Below are 21046 nucleotides of genomic sequence, written 5' to 3'. Positions count from 1 at the left end.
AACTAGCTTCCGCCAGCGGCTTCGCCCGCGTGGTGTGTTGATAAAAAGTTGCCTATGTGTTAATCCAGGGTATCACCTATCTACATACCAAATTTCAACCAAATTGGTCCCGCCGTTTTTGCGTGATTGAATAACAAACATACATCCATACATTCTCACAAACTTTCACATTTATAATATAAGTAGGAAGTAGGATTAATCAAGCATAAATAATAAGGTAAATGCCCCAATTATGATACACGAGTCCAACTAGAAGCAAGATAAATACCACAGCAATTATATGTAAAGTGTAATTGGTAGCACATTCCTTGGTAATGTAGTTATAGGGGATAAAGTGAAGGGCTGACATTTGTTGCAACTACCTCAGTGGTCACCTGTTTGTGTGACCTATTAATTCTAGAACGTTCTCTTGTGATAAATGGGTTCGGAATTCGAATGGAGAATGTGGATTTTATCTTGTGTGACATTTAAACATCGAATTATTGTTGGTAACTATGTATTTATGTACTTGAGAACTATAGTTCGGCCATTCAGAGAATGCGTTCCTGACACGTCGCGATTGAACTGACGACGTAATAACATTCATTGATTATTGATATAATAATGTTGTTTTAATGCTCCTCAATTGTTAAAACGGTAAACAACCAGCAAAAATATTTTTATCGTAACTGCAACGCCATTGCAAAGTTACGTCGTCAGTTCAATCGCGACGTGTCAGGAACGCATTCTCTGAATGGCCGAACTATAATTTCATAAATTAAATGAAGAAATAATGTTTTAATATGAAATTATGATTTTTTTTACAATTTTTTTTTCACATAAACCCTTTCTTGCCAGTGCCAGTTACGTCAATGGCTGTCCAGGTTTAAAAGGAATTATTTTAATCCGGATGAAAATTAAAATGTATTTTTGTTCATTTCGGAAGAATCTATAATATAATCCGGAATTCAGAAATATTTTTTCACCTTAATTACGTCATTAACCAACACACGTTTGACACATAGGCACCAAAGACAATCCCACAAAAACAATACAGCATCATAGACAACTAGTGTTTTTTTCGCCCCAATTACCTAATTTGACCATAAACAATGCTATTTGTTTACACACAAGCCAGAAAGAGAAAACAAATCTTCCCTTTCGTTTGATTGACGGGCTTATTGTTGCAATTTTTCGAGATACAGTCTGTATCTTTAATAACTCTTATTGTTTTAACAATAAGGTTTATATTCGAATGGCAAGTTGTGACAGACAGAACAATAAAACGGGGCCAAGCGAAAGTGTTTCGATGACAAGAAAATTGAAGCAGATTTTCGAAATCGGTTTATTTTTGTATTATTTTTGGAGGTAATGCAAGGTCGAATATAATATGTGTTATTATATCTTGTTAAGATGCTATTGTGGTACAAAACTGTGTTATTTTGAAGGATGAGTTGAAATTATAGAAATCGTGGGAAGTGACAGATTGGTTGGCATAATCTTGTTTGAGCATGTCATCCTTGTACGATTAGAACTATGACGCTTCTGCCCGCGGTTTCACCCGTGTCCCGGATGGTGACAAAATTTTATTGGTGATTGGTGACCAACAATTCTCCCGGGTCAAAGCTATCTCCCCTCTGATTTTCAGCTTAAACGGTTCAGAAATTCCTAAGTTATAAAATGTGTAACTGACACGACCTTCTTTTGTATATATAGATTACATATAGGTACATACATTCAAATAATTATTTACTTATATTAAAATAAACTTAAATATTGCATTCAAACATAAATCAAAGTCTAAGGAAATTAACAGGCGTATTGCAATCAATATTGACAAGTAAATTACGGCACTAAACTATGATATACCCTATTTCTTCACTCAACAATATTGCAATATTATTTAAATAAACTAAGCAATATATTGGAATTTTGTTTTGCACTGACGTGTATTGGGTAAATTGGTTTTATACATAAACTAGCGACCCAACCCGGCTTCGCACGAGTGAAATTCTTGCATGCAATGCATATAAACCTTTCTCTTCAATCACTCTATCTATATTTAAAAAAAACGCATCAAAATCCCTTGCGTTGTTTTAAAGATTTAAGCATACCTACATAGGGATATAGGGACAGAAAAAGCGACTTTGTTTTATTCTATGTAGTGAAGTAGTATGTTTCCCGGTTACGTGGAAATTACTTTCCTGAATAAAATTTAGCCTGTATTGACCCAAGCTAGAGTAGTTTTCCAACAGTGAAATAATATTTCAGTAATTTCAAATGTACTGTAGGGTCCTTATAATACTAGTACGTATAAAAGTGTCTAAAACGAATCCAAATTGAAAAAATCTGTAAGGATAAAAAAATATGCAAGTTTGGATACACTTTCATTCTTAAAAACGAGAGTGAAACTATGAAAAATTGCTAGATGAAAATAAAGTCATATTTTTGGCTGAAGACTAAAAAAGTCTTCAGCAGGTATCATTGAAAGTTAAATCAGCATTTCCTCTTGTATTTTCACAACCCAAAACAGACGTACCGGAATTGTATCTACATGTACATAAATGAATCTAAAAATAATTTGAAACTATTCCAACACGTGCTAGGGCAATAAAAACAAACTGTAAAAATAACGTCGATAGCCCAATCAAATGGCTAGTTCATTGAGTTCAGTAATGGAATAAAACAAGCCAAATGGCTCGACTTTGCTTGAAGATTTCCCAAAATAAATATGGTAGTATCTGATTGTATGTGATTGGGAAAAAGGCTCGGAGGATGATCTGATTGTAAATTTTAGTTGGCAACCATTTGTGGTCCAACTAGTCTGATGGTTTATTTATTTCTTAAAAATATAAGGAGTTTTTAGCGTGACGTTTTATAAGAGCCTGCAAAGAGCCTATTTGGAATAAAAACATTAGACTTTGTTTCCCCCACATTTTTTTTAAACGGCAGGAAAAAATTGAATATAAATTAAAACATTAAGCAGTCCTGTTTTCTTATCCTAGAAGTTGTAAAACACATTCTATGTTCTCAAAAAAGGAAGAAAATCCTTTGAAAACATATTTTTCTCTCACTTTACAGTAGATAATCTAAGATGGATGACTTCAACTCTGACTTACCGTTCTAAGGTTAAGCTCCCGTAACTTCCATTACGTAATATGGAATGACACCTCGTCACGGCTATGCAAACGGTGCATATGCATATATTATGCAGCGATATGCAACACAATCCGCCACTGACGCTGATGTCCGTAATATAACACCGATTGGTGCATATTGCATAATGCAACGCTACTTAAATGACTTTACGCCTATGTAATATGAGTTGGGTTATGCCTTGGGTGGTGGGCTATGAAATGTATATGAAGACTAGGTATTTTAATCGGTTTTGCCCGCATACTTCACTCAATCAAAAAATTCCCGTCTCAGCATATGTTTACGAGATCACCAACTGCCAAATTGACAAGATTGTATCAAATTGTAGGCTCAGGCACTGTGTTATTGGATCAGTTGAAATAACTAATCATAAAGATGAATAAAAGTAGTTTCTATGCAGAGAAATGAGGATAATGTTGTGAGTTAGGTCTTGAAAGAAGAAGACTTGCTGCACAAATTAGATTGGGATAGGGCAGTATGACGATGAAGTAGAGGAACCTACCATACCACTAAAATGAGATAAAAAATATTCGAGCTTACTAAGCTGTGTTGTGCCATCTAATTATCATTGTGTAACATTATGTTTGGAGTTCCGTCATACTGCAAATATGGCTCCATGTTACCCAATATATTTATGTGTCACTCAGCTGCATTATGTAGTTTGCAGTGTGTGTTACTTCATAGGTCGACTCACTTCTGCTTCCCTATGAAAAACTATGTGATAAACAAATTTCATTTTTGCAAAAACAGCCGAAAAGCGTTTTTTCTAGAGGCCGAGTATAATGGAATATGTCTAGGAATGTGGTGCTAAAAGACTATAAGATTTGAAGGAATAGGTAATAAACATTTATTTAAATCAAGTTATTACGCTCAAGTTGTTAGTAAATTACATATCTATACATATAATAAATCTGTAAAAAAACTGTGTCTGTACATTGAATATATTAAAAAAATAATAATTGGGTGGGGTTTAGAAACAGTAATGGAGCACAAATCCAAAAAAAAAAAATCTGTGTGTATGTCTGTATGTCTGTATGTCTGTATGTCTGTTTGTTTGTACACGCTAATCTTCCGAACTACTGAACGGATTTCAATGATTTTTTCTTTGTTGTGTCAGTATTAAGCCTGGTCAACATATAGGCTATAATTTATCTTCGAAACTTGAAGACCTGATGCAGAACACCAACAGACCAACAAAACTATAAGAGATACAAAAATGGTGCCATGGCAAAAATTGTTTCATGTGATGAGCATTTTCAGCTGAGATAATAAATTTGAAGATCTGGAACACCTGATGTGGAACCCCAAGGGCCCAGCTTCTATGTACCATATACAGGTATGCCGTTTTAGCAAAAGTTGTTCAATTTGATAAGCACTTTCTATTGACTTATACAAATTGAAGATCTAAAACACCTGATGTGGAACTCCAGGGGCCCAGCTAAACTATAGCATATAGAGGTATGACGTTTTAGCAAAAGTTATTCAATCTGATAAGCACTCTCTGTTTTGACGTATAAACATCGAAGATCTGGAACACCTGATGTGGAACTTCAAGAGCAATACTACACTTGAAATGTATAGAAATGAATGTTATGAAATAGGTATGGTGAATAAAAAAAAAGTACTTAGTCCGTCTTTTAGATAACCCTAAAAAAATGGACACGTATTTTTTCTTTTCTCCTTCTCACAAACAAATAATAACGAAGATATAACACGCTTGAATTTTGTGTTAAGTCACTGCTTAGTACAAATTTTACATACTTAGACGTGGCGTCACGAGCCCCCACTCTCCGAATTTTTTGCGTTATATATATCTCATTATTATTTTGTATGTCTCTTCCAGACCTCGGGACTACAGATTTCCGAATTTTTGGGAGGCAAACGTGAGGCCAAAGCCAACACGCTGAAGCCCTTTTGAGACAACTTTAATGAAATGGTGACACAAAACTGACAATTATCACTTTATACACTATAGAAATGAACCCAAGGACAATCCCCGGTGAACGTCGTTAAAAAAAAGATAATCTGTGCTGTACCATTGCTAACTGTGGATGAATACTACTTGGGCTATTGTGATGGGATGCTAATGGACTAGGAATGGGGAAACTACGGGAACTATGGCACCTGCCGATGACAATGTATTAGATACATGTAAAAATGGCAGGTGGAGACTCGCCAGCTCACTTACTGGGCCCCCGGGAATCTGTAACTGAATAGCAACAAAAGGGCAACAAGGAATGAGCGGCTGAAGTGTGAGGATACCTCGGCGGATTTTAAACGCAGATTACGCGCTCCCTGTGGGTCACTTACCACGAGGCACCTATCCTCCGAGCATTGCTACTAACCCTGCTCAAGCGACTCCACTCTGGATGGTCAAGCCAAGCCAGAGGCGTGAGACCTACCCCCGTCATGGTTCACTCCGACCGGCCGGAGATGGGGGACAGTATACTCTCCCTGGAGAACTCAGTATATATGCCCCGCGGGGTCGCTACTCCCCGTCATCAGCCTCAGATGTCCTGCGATGCTTATATCTCATTATTATTGTCGTTATTATCTCAAGAGCCTTTGTCCCAATTATGTTAGGGTCGACTTCCAGTCACGATGCAACTGAGTACCAGTGTTTTAAAAGGAGCGACTGCCTATTTGACCTCCAAAACCCGGTTAACCGCTCAACCCAACACCCCTCAGTAAAACTGGTCAGACTTACTGGCTTCTGACTACCCATAACGACTGCCAAGAATGTTCAATGACAGCCGGAACCTACAGTTTAACATCCCCTCCAAATAACGGTCATTGGTATCCAAAATATACGTAAAAAGTACATACGAACTTAGAAAAGTTGCATTGGCAGGTACTTGCCAGACCTGGAATCAAAGACGCACGCTCATACTTGAGAGATTGGTTCTCTACCCACTAAACCACCACGACTTCCACTAAGTCACCACGACTTTGTCATCTCAGTAACATTTAATGTTTTTTTACGTAATAATACGTGTAATATTTTTGCCACACATAACTTAAATGCGGACTAATAAGAATCACTACTTTTATCCCTATGGTCACGTCCATTGCGGTTCAGTTCTCAGCGTTTTGTTTAGTCTGCTGTGCTTTTACCGTTAAAGTACAAAAATTATATGGAACATTTCTAATGGCTATGCGTATTCCGTTGTTTTCAAGTCAATTTTTCAAGTTCAAGTGATTTTGCTGACCCCGTAGTCGCTGGCATAAGGGACAGGATCCGCGTACGAAGTCGCGGGCAGAAGCTAGTTATTATAATAAAAAGACTCAGAAAGCGATGTCAAGGATAGAACGATGCGGACGAAAGCTGATCATACCACTATGTGGAATGCACAGAAAATATGATTAGAAATTCCTCGTTTTATGGAAATAAGTACAGTTTGTTATCTAAACATCAGAACTCAAGATAGTCCTTATACATATGTAGCAAAATCTAACAACACAACAACCAGAACAGTTTTCTCTCATATTATAACAAGAAGCTTTTATCCAATTACCGCAAAACCTTCACTTACATTTTCACTTTTTTTTAACACATTTATTTCTAGAATACAAAGAAACCGCACCGCCTTTACTAACCGCTTTAAAATGCAGTTAACGAAGCATTTATCTAGAAACTAGTCATTAACCAGTGATTAGGCTGGTGTCCATGTATCAAAGGCTTTCTTATCCGGTGGTTAGCTGTTTCCTTGGATTATTATATGGAGTCATGGGTTTTTGTGAAGAGTGGACCAAGAAGTACTAATTAAGTATACGTATTTACGTCTAGTTACTCCAAAGACTAACTTTAATAGTGGCGAAACTACTGAACAGATTTAAATTAAATTTTGGTCCACTGATATTCTAAAGCTTGAGGCAGGACATAGGCCACTTTTTACTCAGTTGCGGGAATTGGTTCTCGCAAATGACTAACTTATAGTTGGTAGTTAGTTATACGCCTTTTTAATATCATCTGTTCATTAAGTAATTTTAAAGCTTTATGTTATTTAACATAATGATTCGAGCTGTGGATAAGAGACAGTCAACCGCATTGGTATTTATTGTTTTGTTAGTAAATAAGTTTTGGTCGATAACCTTACAAAACATAATGAGCTCACATGCCTGGTATTTACTACTTAATATCTTTGGTATGTTAAACAAAAACAATTGTAAATTAAACATATTATACATGTATCATCAATGCAATGCAAGAACATTTTACAGTGAAGCTAAACCAAATGTTAAAACATGTAACATAGGAAACGTCGTGTCAGACGAAAGACGATCACTGTTGGACAAAAGCCTCCACTTAGGTTCGTCACTGCGCTCGATCAATCAGCGACCGGCATCTACTGCATACCGGTGACCACGGCCAGATCATTCGTCCATCTAGGGGGCTTGCCCACGATGCGTCTTCCTGGTCGTAGTCGCCACTCGACAACTATTCTGCCCCATCGGCCATCAGTTCTGCGAGCTATGTGCAAGTTTCGCATACAGACAGACAAAGGTATCTTACTCAGCTGCATCTATTTAGACTGAAAGTCGACCCTAACATAATTAGAAAAGGCTAGGCAGAGGTACACCTTCCTTACTACCCAACTTATCTCAGACCGTTCACTCTACAGCTGTACACACTACAATAAAACAAAAACACATACAAACATACAATGGTGTTTGCAGTATTGTATAGCTCACGATAACATTATCGATTGAGGACTGATAGCCACATGTAGGTACTTGTAACACGTGCTCTGTTGTAGGCTGTGAAAAACGTAGGTAAGAAAAGCTTGTTTAGTTTGGTTGTTTTTTTTGCAAATGAAGTGGTTTTTAGTGGGGAAAGTAGTGATGAAAATCGATCGATATTTTTAAGTAGTTTGCTAACTATCACTTGATATTGATATCTGTTTTAAAATACATAAGTTCGGTTTTAAATACATCATCATGGCCATTTTTATCGTCCCCCTGCTGGGCTAAGACTTCCTCTAACACAGAGGATTGATTGCAAGTTTGAGGATTAAAATGCTATCAGGTCGAAATATACCTTTTCTTTACAATAAACTTACTTTTCTTTACCTTTTCTTTACCTTTAGAGACAGCTGGCTAACAGTTTGTATAGATAGATGATCATAAAGTAGGAACGATAAAAAAAATGCATAATAAGGCATCAGTGAGAAAAACCCCATATCCAGGAGTAACATTTTCTTTGTGCTACCCGTAATGCTTCTTAAACTACAAAATACAACAGTAGCATTACAAAACTCCCTATGACATAACAGAATTTCGAAAAACGAACCCATCAAGTTGAAATAACGGCGACCTGCGCACGCGCAGTTAACGCAACGCACAGATAAGCTAGTTCCCAGCACGACTCCAGATTAACTAACTGTTTGTATGATCGTGACAATCTTAAGATTGATGCTGTGGAGCTTTTTTGTGTAATTTTAGATTAAATGTGAATTTATTGAATTATATTTTTCTGGGAAAGATGCAGGCTCATCAATACTCATCATGTCGAAATAAATGTGATGTCATATTGTCTTATATGCTTCTGTTTGTGAATGTGGTCAATTCTTAGCCGAGGGAGTTAAAATCGGATGGATATTTAGGTTACATACAATTAAATAAATACATTAATCTAAATATAATTGAATTAACATACCTAAATTAGGTCCTCACAACTTCACAACAAACAAAGTTGTTTATTAATATTTTTTCTTAACTGTTCAATCAGTAACTTGATGATCATATTCGATCAAATACGCAGCATGTATGTCTAGTGCACCATTTCTGAAAAATACACCAAACAAAAAAAGTTGTTAACAACGATTTATCAAATCAAAAAACATGACTAATATAGTAGTTTATATTAAAACAATACAATAATACTAAATGATCAGCGCACTTCTTTGTTGTACAAGGACGCTGCTTTGTTCTTGATTCTTTCGCTTTAAGTTTATAGTTCCGCCTCAGAACAATGTAACGTGTAATTACAGATTCAATCTTATAGTGTTTGTGTAATTAGTGGTTTAGCTGCTGATCTTGTTTTATTGAAAGGGGAATATACTAAGGAAGAAGACTGTGTTACGTTTAACTGCAGGTCCCGATTGTAGTTGAACATCTTTGGCAGTCGTCACAGGTAGTCAGAAGCCAGTAAGTCTGACAACCAATCTTACCAACCCAATACGCCTTAGTATTGGGTTCCGAAATAAAAATTGGGTTAAGGACAGGAGAATGATATCAAGAATTACATCACCTTTCATGCCCACCGCGGTGAGTAAGTATGGGCAATTCTCCCCAGCTTGAGGTGTTCGTCTAGCAGTCTACGTAAGCATCTTCATATAATATCGTCGCCACAGTCTAAAATGTGATTTAGTGAAAGAATCAATCCAGTAAATGTGCATCTGTGTGTTATATACATGAAATGATTTTATTAACAAATTAATGTGTTTGTTGCAGGTAAACCATCAAACTTTGACACCTACGATTAAACGCAGCAAATAAATCCGTAAGTTATTTACCCCTTGGTAAGACTGTTCATAAGACGTTCTGGCATGTCACTTACCATAAAGACTACCAAAGATGATCCACTGACAACTCGAATGCTCCATCAGACACCAATACCTATTCTTTAAGATACTTATTAAGAAGAAAAATAATACAGTTAACTCAAAACGCGAAATAGGAACTGAAAATTATATAATATAAAACACATACCTCTTCCTTTATGCAAAGCTTTACCATCATTCCCACAACTAGATTAACAGAAAAATTCCTTTCCCATTTTTTTCCGAAATATTCAAACTACGTGAGAATACCCAACATATAATAGAATTCCTTATTGCGATGTAACACGACAGCGTCAATTAAGGTCGCTCGTGCTGAGAGCTGATCGCTTGCGACATATTACTTTGTTGAAGGGACGTCGATGCTGAAGTTGTGTTCATATAGATGTAGATAGCAAAAATATGGGGGAAGTTTACTTCTATGTGAAAAGCTGTAGTGAAACAGTTGAATTTAGGTAAGGAAATAGATTGAAATTTTTTTTTTATTGTGGCTTTCATGTCACCAATTATTTATGTAAGTAGGTATAGATTAGTTTTCCAAAACGCAGCCGAATTTCGAAAGAAGCTATTTTGATCATTTTTAACTTTTTTCTAGTCATAATTAAGCTTAATACGCGAGAGTTCGCACATTAAGAGCCAATCACAGATACTCGTAATAAACCTACTAATCAAATATCATAGAACACTTTCAGTAGATCACTCTGCAGTCACGGCCACTATATACCTCTATATTATGGAAATCACTCGTTTCTCTACTTTCCCTTAATAACAGCTGCTCTTGAATTTGTACAGCAGTGCGTAAGAATTATATCTTAGTGGTTTCTTAATCTAATTACATGTGTGACGTAATTTTTATGACGTGGATGTAATTTTTTTTTTATAATCACACCTACTTTTACAATAAAGAAACCCAATATCACCTGTAAAATAATGACGCCTATCTGAAATACTTATTTCTTACAGATAATTAGACTAGACCCTCTTTCAAGATTATATTATGTAGATACATAGTTATTACGATAATCCTCCTGTCCCTTTGCCAATTTTATTTGAGGTTATTAGCAAATCTATTTCATTATCCCCTATTTGAAGTCACTTGTTATGTTACACCTGTAAAGTTCGCTTGTATGAGTACCTTTATCTATACATATAATAAATCTATAAAAAAACTGTGTCTGTACATTGAATATATTAAAAAAATAATAATTGGGTGGGGTTTAGAAACAGTAATGGAGCACAAATCCAAAAAAAAAATTCTGTCTGTATGTCTGTTTGTTTGTACACGCTAATCTTCCGAACTACTGAACGGAGTTCAATGATTTTTTCTTTGTTGTATTAGTATTAAGCCTGGTCAACATATAGGCTATAATTTATCTTCGAAACTTGAAGACCTGATGCAGAACTCCAACAGACCAATAAAACTATAAGAGATACAAATATGGTGCCGTGGCAAAAATTGTTTCATTTGATGAGCATTTTCAGCTGAGATAATAAATTTTAAGATCTGGAACACCTGATGTGGAACCCCAAGAGCCCAGCTTCTCTGTACCATATACAGGTATGACGTTTTAGCAAAAGTTGTTCAATTTGATAAGCACTTTCTATTGACTTATACAAATTGAAGATCTAAAACATCTGATGTGGAACTCCAGGGCCCAGCCAGACTATAGCATATAGAGGTATGACGTTTTAGCAAAAGTTGTTCAATCTGATAAGCACTCTCTGTTGACTTATAAAAATTGAAGATGTAAAACACCTGATGTGGAACTCCAGGAGCCCTGCTAGACTATATGAAGCATATGAAGATATGACGTTTTAGCAAAAGTGGTTCAATCTGATAAGCACTCTCTATTGACGCATTTTTCTTTTCTCTCTCACACAAACAAATAATAACGAAGATACAACAACGCTTGATTTTCGGGTTAAGTCACTGCTTAGTACAAATTTTACATACCTAGACGTGGCGTCACGAGCCCCCACTCTCTAACTTTGTTGCATTATATCTCATTATTATTTTGTATGTCTCTTCCAGACCTCGGGACTACAGAGTTCCGAATTTTTGGGAGGCAAACGTGGGGCCGAAGCCAACACGCTGAAGTCCTTTTGAGACAACTTTAATGAAATGGTGACACAAAACCGACGATTATCCCTTTATACACTATAGAAATGAATCAAAGGACAATCCCCGGTGGACGTCGTTAAAAAAAAGACAATCCCCGGTTCTGTGCTAAACTATTGCTAACTATGGAGGAAAACTACTTGGGCTATTGTGATGGGATGTTAGTGGATGACAATGTATTAGGTACATGTAAAAACGGCAGGTGGAGACTCGCCACCTCACTTACTGGGCCCCCGGGAACCAGTCACTGAATAGCAACAAGAGGGCAACAGGGACATGAGCGGCTGAAGGGTGAGAATACTTCGGCGGACTTTAAACGCAGATTACGCGCTCCCTGTGCTTACCATGAGGCACCTATCCTCCGAGCAGGGCTACTAATCCTGCTTTAGCGACTCCACTCTGGACGGCCAAGCCAAGCCAGAGGCGTGAGACCTACCCCCGTCATGGTTCACTCCGACCGGCCGGAGATGGGGGACAGTATACACTCCCTGGAGAACTCAGTATATATAGCCCCGCGGGGTCGCTACTCCCCGTCATCAGCCTCAGATGTCCTGCGGTGCCTATATCTCATTATTATTGTCGTTATTATCTCAAGAGCCTTTGTCCCAATTATGTTAGGGTCGGCTTCCAGTCACGATGCAACTGAGTACCAGTGTTTTACAAGGAGCGACTGCCTATCTGACCTCCACAACCCGGTTACCCGCTCAACCCAACACCCCTTGGTAAGACTTACTGGCTTCTGACTACCCATAACGACTGCCAAGAATGGAATGTTCAATGACAGTCGGAACCTACAGTTTAACATCCCCTCCAAATAATGGTCGTTGGTATCCAAAATATACGTAGAAAGTACATACGAACTTAGAAAAGTTGCATTGCCAGACCTGGAATCAAAGACGCACGCTCATACTTAAGAGATTGGTTCTCTACCCACTAAACCACCACGAATTCCACTAAGTCACCACGACTTTGTCATATATTTAATGTTTTTTTACGTAATATTTTTGCCACACACAACTTAAATGCGGACTAATTAGAATCACTACTTTTATCCCTATGTTCACGTCTATTGCGACTATTCAGATCTTTGATTTTGCTGACCCCGTAGTCGCTGGCATAAGGGACAGGATCCGCGTACGAAGTCGCGGGCAGAAGCTAGTTGAAAATATAAATATAATATGCCTCTGCTTAGGATTCTTACATACCAAAAATGTTCAATCTCTTGGTTCATCCTTTTATTGTTTGAACAGTTTTCTCAACATAAATGTGTTGGTCTGGTCTACGTTGAGGAACCAATCAGTCACGAAAATAGTATGTAATTAACAGATACAAAAAGATAAATAAATAATTGAAGATTCAATAAAAAAAACATTAACACAAACTCATTAAATTACACTCTATTCTATAACAAACTAAATAACGTAACATATTAACATCCGAAGCAATTGCACCGTGCTACACAAAACTATTTCTATTAAGATCAAGAAAGCGGAAAACGCCTAGTTTTTCACTTTTACTCGTAGCAACGTGTGTGTGTGTACGACGCTTCATTAAAACTGATAAATGTCGGTATTAATTAATGCTCAGATATATGGGAAATTAATTATAGTGATTACTTGGTGGAAATGGATATTTTGTATGCTGTTATGGTTAATTTGAAAGACATGCTTAATGTTAGCTTGTAATAGCTTTATTCAGATTGATTGCAGGAAACAGATTTTACCTATTGTTTTTTGGCTTAAATGGTCGTAGAAAAAGAAAAGAAAATGCCCCATTTTTTGTTTATTAGTCCGTGTTCCTGATCTTCAGATACAATATAAGTGTTCCTAGACAAAAAAAAACGTTTACCTACAGTTCTCGTCAAATAACTTTTCCTCTCTGAAGTCAGCAGTTTTATTCCTAGGGCATGCAAAGTACTGTAACGTAGTTAGAAACTTTTTCATTTGTAAGGTTTTATTCGTTAGATATTTTTGATACTGACCGGGCAATCATTTCAAATGTATTCGATTTGTTCCATAGAATAGTTTTGATATTGAAGTGTGTCACTTCACCCCCGAGTCATAAAATAAACGCAAAGTTAAAGTTCCTTTTAATGTTTTAATTGAATATCCTGAAGATCCTCGGTCCCTAGCGCGCCACGCGCTACAATTTGGTGGAGGCTACTTGTTGTTCATACATTTTGTCCATCGTGAAATCACTCGCAACACACTTCACTTTATGAGTGATCTAAATTTATCATGTTGATCAAACATGATAATATTAACTTTACACAACGTTTACAAGAAGTACAAATTGTATATAAGTACATTATGTGTAACTATCGGCGTTAGCAAAAACCCATGCCTTGTGTATTACGACTGTATTTGGTAACTATATTATCCAATAATGCACTGGGATTATTTCGAGCCAATGTGTTAAACTGGCTATATTTATTATTTCAAACGACACTAATCGTTTATTGATTAACGAACCAGATTAAGATAACAAAAATAAGTGAAATAAATTTTACAAAAATGGGTTTTCCACGTTTCTCCTACAGAAAGGAAACTTTACTTTGTGACGAGAATAGATCAAAACCAATGATAATAAATCATTGATTTGATTGATTGATACATAGGCCAAAACTTCCCATCAGACTCAAGCACAAAAAAAAATATATACATACTTTGGTTTGTGTAGAGAAACCAGAAAAATTTCTTCCTAACATTAAACTGTAATTATCAACCAGATCTGATAAAAAAAACCTCAGTACAAAAACTCTAAACCAGAAAATAATTACTTTGAATTCCTTCCCAGTATATACTTAAAACCAGGAACACATAACTCGGACAGGTTTGCCCATGAAACACACCATTATATTTTATGTAAGACGTGAGAAATGTAATCGGTGCGTACAGTCGGTCATTCTGACTGTCTTGGATTTCACACTAAGATTATAATGATAAGGTCTTAGATAATTGAATTACTGGAGACGCAATTATAGTGCCCTCCTTTCTGCCAAAGACCGTATAAGATCTCAATGTTCCTATGAACATGTGTGCGTCAAGTTTAAGCTTTTCTTTGTCAATTTTCTCGTGTGCGTGAGTATCAAAAATGCATGATAGATGATTATATGTGGGCTGCGGGTTGTTCGAAAGAGATACCGCGGCCCTAGCACATAAAAAGGCCTACGACGGAACACGACGGTTTTTTGTCAGTAAGAGTCTGACACTCCCTCACCGCTGCTAACCCACAGCGGGAGGGGTCATTTGATGATTTTTGACGTCATTAAAAAAAAAAAGATGATTATATGTACATAATATTCAAATAAGGCTGATACACTTTTCGAACGTAACACAGCCTCCAAAATGCTCATTTTCTATATGTTTTTGGCGGGAAGAAGAAGTGGACCTGACACTACGATGATCCATAGAAATTTGTGCTAAAGGTGGCTCCAGAAGGTTAAACGCTCTGAGGAAAGTGTCTGCAACTTGTGTAGAAGAGTGTACGTGACTCTAAGGCTAATGAAGGCTTATATGAAATTAGCATGTTTAACGTCATTAGCTCTCTCTAAGTAGCTGATAATTAAGAGTTGTTAAATTCTTCCGGGCTACTATTCTCCTAGTACCTATCTGCATATGGAACGAACGTATCTGCGTATTGAACGAACTGGTAGAGCGAGTATGCTATGTTGAGCGAGTACTGTTGTATCATTAGATACCTTTACAGTCAGGTCTTAAAGTTCTGAAAAAAAATAAACCTTAAACTACGATTAAAATTAAAACCACAGGGGCCCAATTTTGGATGCTATAAACTAGCCAGCTCAAAAGGATCACTTGGTGTAAACAGTTGGCCAATCGTCGAACCCAGTGGTAAACAAATTAAGTTTTTTCAAAGCTTGATTCCAGTCATAGTTTACAGTCGGTCTCATACCGGCTAACTACAATGCTTTCGACGCAAACAAGTTTTGAAAGAAAGAGGTACTTCATCAGATAAAATTTTCGTGCATAAAACAACTAGTTACACATGTTCATTGTAATGTTTGCGAAACTTTAAAACAAGCAAGTATTACGAGAAACGAAACATTTGCAAAGACAATAAACATTACACTTCTTACTTAAAGTAAGTATTCTACAAAGATTTCTTCTTCCGTATTTTGAGAAATTATCATAGTGGACTCAGGGTGCCCCTGGAAATATATTTAATGTGAAGAAAATACAACCGTTGATGTATGAAGGCCCTAATTTTTTCCAAGACTTACAATATAATGGTATCGGTAAATTCAAACGACTTGAAACGACATTCTACTTCAAAAGTGTATGCGTACACAGGTGAACTCTCAGTTTCTTCAATCTTATGGCCCGATAGGATGGTAATCTGATACGTCCGAAGAGCGATCAGGCGCAAGTTTAACAGCTTTTATGTTATTTAAGGAAATAAATAATTACACATTTTTTTATGTACACGTCTCTGTCTAACTGTATAAGAGCACATTAACTAATCTATCCAAGATGCATTAACGTTATGTAGAATCTTCCATTAGTAAACTTACTCATGTCCTTTTACCTACTTATGTAGGTACTTACTTAAGTACACCAACATTTATAACTAAAACAAACACACTTACCACTGCAGCTATTTCATTTACATGTTCTCATCTTGTTTGGGAACCTCATGCATGCATGCATACATGCAACACTATGCACCCATTATGTGCAAACTTTATGGCCAATTGTCTGAGGCTGCTATCCTTAAGGAATGGACCTATTGTGCAGTAGGCCACCCTGGGAGGCAACTATGTTTTGGTCACCTGAAGGGCTGATGACCAATACTAGGAAGACTGTTTGTTGATGACTTTATTTGGGAGGAGCATTTAAATTAAAGGTTGCAGATAGAAGTGGGTCTTATATCGACCACATGCATACATCGTTTTATTTTAATAACGCTGTAGCGTGGTAAATAACGCTCAGTCCTTTTCTGAATGAGAAGAGGCAAGTGCCCAGAAACGGGACAATTAAAAAGACCGATAATGATCAAGCATGTGATAAGACATCTGTGGTATAAAGATGACAGTATTTCATTATATTGGTATCTATGTAAGCAGAAGTCAAATGAGTAAAGTTTGATACCCATGCGATATTATGATCAGAGATGATTAAAATCAGGGATATATTTCCGACACCTAACTAATATTAAATAGACAGTTAATTAAGATAATATACAGTAGGCTTATTTGCAAATAACTTCTGGTGAACTAACACTACCTGATAACATTATTGATTGATTACACAATTTTCCGACTATCACCCATTAAAATAGTTTTCCAAACCGGTAGATTGTGAGGAACTTATTAGCTAGATATAATGTAACCTACCGAGAATCAATTTTAATACTTCCTACTGTACTTAAGATGTTTTTGTGAGAGATTACTTAAGTCATGTTATTCTCATGCAAGTGAGGTAATTATTGCACTTTGTCAAAGTGTTTGTCGTTCGTGGAAGGCGGGGAAATCATGGGAAATAATGTCATGTTGTTAATAGATAGATTAATGTGATAACTACCGTATTTACTTAGTTGGTATTTGATGAGAAAGCTACGTAACTGTTTATCAACTTACATACTAGCAGTTCCTTTGTGAATCTCTTTCCGTGCCCTTTAAAATATTAAAGCATTATGTCACACAGGGATAGTGTAGCTTCTCAAAAGTAAATTATCAAAACTGATTTTTTTCAAATCGATTCAGTTGTAACGTAGTAAAGATTACTATAATAGTTACTCAAAGAAAGAAAAATATTTGCTATTTACTGATAGTCTGCACTTTATTAATTCTTCCGAAGCACCAAAATATCTATCATCTTTGTAATAAATTAGCCTAACTACCTTTAAACGGATCGTTGGCTAATTAAGTTCTTACTACTAGGATACCAAAAACTTCTAAACATCTAAAACGCAGTATTTATCACACGTATCCATTACGTAGTTAAAGTCATTCGTTAACTGATTGCCGGCAGTAATCATAGAGTAGCTAATAGCTTCAGATAGTAATTAGTTACGATGCTGCAGTTAGTGAGATGATGATCTCGTTAGGTTCAACTTATCTTTTGATTGAATGTGCTAATTTATAGGAAATAGGATTGCCGTATAGGAGATCCCGGGTTCGATTCCCAATTTAGGCATAGAATGGGTTTTCAGAAACTTTCCTTTCGTCTAGTCCATTTGGTCTAAACACGACTATAGTTGACTACATTTATTTAAATAACGTTGTAAAATAAATTTTGTATATTTATCTAGACACCAATTGCGCGCAGAAGATTCAGACCTGTCAAAATACTTATTCAATGTTTTTTAGCAGCCCTGCATATTCCCATCTTAACAAATATAATCATAATATAAAATAAAACACCATATACATATAGGTAATCTATACTTATAATAATATAAAATAAAGTGATTACCCACAGTTGATATAACTGCACTTTCATCTAGACAAGTAGGGCGCCTACATTCCTAGCTGTGAATTAGGGACACCACTCATTACAAACGGTGTTGCCATTGCAATTAAAATGTCCACAAGTGATGGGCGATAGCGGGACACGTTTTTATGTAGATCTTGTCATATAACTTTGCCGTCTTGAAATTAGCTACTATTGTCTTCACTATGGTACAAATGAAGTCGGCCATTTGAGCATGCGCATTGGTGTTTTAGCTCATTCATTTTTACTGAGCCATACATGTTAAAATCCTACTCTTGCTTTAAATATCTTGCGTGAACGGACGAGGGTTGTTTGTGGGTTCGTTTTCGTGTCAGGACCTATCAATAAGGACATACCTAGTTATAACCGTTCTTGAAACTTAAACTAACTTAGGAAGTAGCAGTATGAAGATGGAAATGAAAAACCCTCTTGATAGTTATTTGTTACTTTTAAATTGAATCAGCTTTTTGAGATACCTACTTTTTAAAAGTTTTAATATACCTTCTTAGATTCGTCCTCTTAAAAAGGTAACATTTTCTTAACCTAACCTCCCATACCTTACACCATAACCCAAAGGTCACACGTCTGTCTTGGGCAACGCTTCCGCAAAAACTGAGCATTGTTGTATTGCAACACGCGTGAGCTGCGCGTGAGCATACCATTCCGACTTTGTGCTGTGAGAAGCGGATTGGACGCCCATTGTTGGGGTATCGACTGTTGAGACATAGATGAATTAATTTAGGAAAAAGTTAAGTAATTAATTAGTTGTTGCTTAATAACTAACCGTTAGTCAAATGACTTATTTTAGCGGGTTTATTTAGCAATTTTATTTTTTTGTCTCAATGTATAATATGTATTTTCTCAAATATGTCACTATGCTTATCTTGGAGTCGGCTTACAGTCTGTTCAGATGCAGTTGAGTACCTTCCTAATATGATCAGACTTCTTCAAACCTGCGGAAATACACAGACGCGACTATGTGAAAAATTACCTTAATCAGTTTTAATCAAGGCCTTCAAACGTGTATTTTGCTCGAATTTATCGCCTAAAAACTTACCTCGTGTCTAACTAAAAGCTATAATTAAAAGAAGGTCATATATTTATCAATAGAAGAATATATTCACGTTGCAATTTGCACGATTAGGTACAGTTTAATATGATGTTAGAACATGCTTATTTATATGTTCGTGACATACAGATATAAAAATAAAAGGTTTAGCTCATCAAAACAACACGATGCAATAGACTATGTTTCTCAAACTATAAAACTAATATAAAAAATGCAATTGTGCAAAATGTTTAACTAATATTGATGAAGTTTTTTAAGGGTAAATTTTTTTTTTTTTTTTTTTTTTTTTTTTTTTTTTTTATTTATTTGTTTACCTCAGGCAACTAGGGCCCATAGAAAGTACAATACATACATAATTTAATATTGCAATACTTATAAACTAATACATATAAAATAACAATAATCAGCTATTTGTTAACACGAATAGGCGGTGTCGTGTTGCACTGCGTGGTGTCGCGTAGTCTCCCGCGGAACCGCCGGAAAACGACACCTTTCGGCCAAAACGCTTCTTGGAACATGTCGAGATGCTGAGTCGGCACACGTACCACAAACGATTTGAAATTTGTGTTGTGTCTGGGCTCCAACCTCTCGACTCTTAAGGTCCAGTTCGTCTTGACTCGTATATACTCCACGATCTCCTCGACCTTCGTGGAGTGATGTAAACGCGAAACATACAGCTGCGTCGTCGGTATTGCGGGGCGCAGCAGCATGTTCGGACCAGTCAACGCAGTTCCGCATTGATTTCGGCTAGATGGCTTCTTCTTCCTTCTTTCCACCTTGACGAAACCATCTGCATCAGCTTTCCCTTTACATGGTACAGATTGTACCGTACCTCGGGTTCCTTCGGGCTGATTTTGTATCGCCACAGTAGCTTTAGGTGGCCGTTGGACGGGATCTCGCTTTACGGCATCCGAGTAAACACGTCCAAGCCTAGACGTGCTTACATTCGTCGGCGTCCCGAAGGCAGGGGACGCGGGGAGGGCGGGGCACGGTGACGCATCGCTAGTAGTGGCGACGGCAGGCGACGAGTGCAATTTTGCTGACTCGGCGCACTGCGGCGATGCGTTGACCTGTCCGTGGCGTGTGTTGTCGCTGTTGGCATGCGCGTGTGACCTACATACAGAGTTTCGCAATTCTGCTACCTCGCTACGTAGATCACAGATGGTGGATTGTGATGCCTCCAGCTTCAATTGCAGCTCGACCAGGCTGGACCTCATACTCGTGATGTCCTTTAACAGCCTGGTGACGTCGACGTGATCGAAAGTGACCGGGGGCAGCTTCCGCAAGTCCTTTGCCACGAACGTTGGCACGTCGTCCGGGTCGGTCTCCTTCAACAGCCTTATAGTGTCTTGGAGACTCCTCTCTCCCTTTTCATCTCGCCTGCGGGTCGGCATTCGGTCTGCCATTTGCAGCGACTCGTACAACAGCTTCTTTGCGCTGCGTATCTCCTCCTCGGTGAAGTTTGAGGTGCAAATCTGCGTCACACTGACCTCATCCATGACGTCCAGCTGGTACTGTAGGAACGCCAGGACCTCGTTCGCCACGAGTTCTTCCGAACGCATGGTATCGACTTAGCGGCGGCTGACGCCGCGCTCGGCACGAAATTAAAATAATTTCTGCGAACAGTGCAAACGCGTCCGATGTCAACGAATGAACGCGATACACTCGATAAGGGTAAAGTCGTTATGAATCATTCTAGGTAAAAGAAGGC

The 21046-nt window shown here is 37.2% G+C and overlaps 2 protein-coding genes across 2 annotated transcripts in view; one reads left to right on the top strand and one right to left on the bottom strand.

Annotated features, from left to right (window-relative positions):
* The window catches only part of LOC124639385 (bicaudal D-related protein homolog), a 119136-nt gene that overhangs the window by 54589 nt on the left and 43501 nt on the right, over positions 1-21046 (top strand). The gene's annotated exons all lie outside the window — the stretch shown is intronic.
* LOC124639386 lies at positions 19743-21014 on the bottom strand. Its single transcript, XM_047176722.1, has one exon. It carries the CDS (start codon positions 20895-20897, stop codon positions 19743-19745), a length of 1155 nt encoding a protein of 384 aa, XP_047032678.1. The 5' UTR covers positions 20898-21014.

The sequence above is a fragment of the Helicoverpa zea genome, chromosome 19 (genome assembly GCF_022581195.2).
Source record: "Helicoverpa zea isolate HzStark_Cry1AcR chromosome 19, ilHelZeax1.1, whole genome shotgun sequence".
NCBI classification, from domain to species: domain Eukaryota; kingdom Metazoa; phylum Arthropoda; class Insecta; order Lepidoptera; family Noctuidae; genus Helicoverpa; species Helicoverpa zea.
This window is presented reverse-complemented; position numbering and strand designations above follow the sequence as displayed.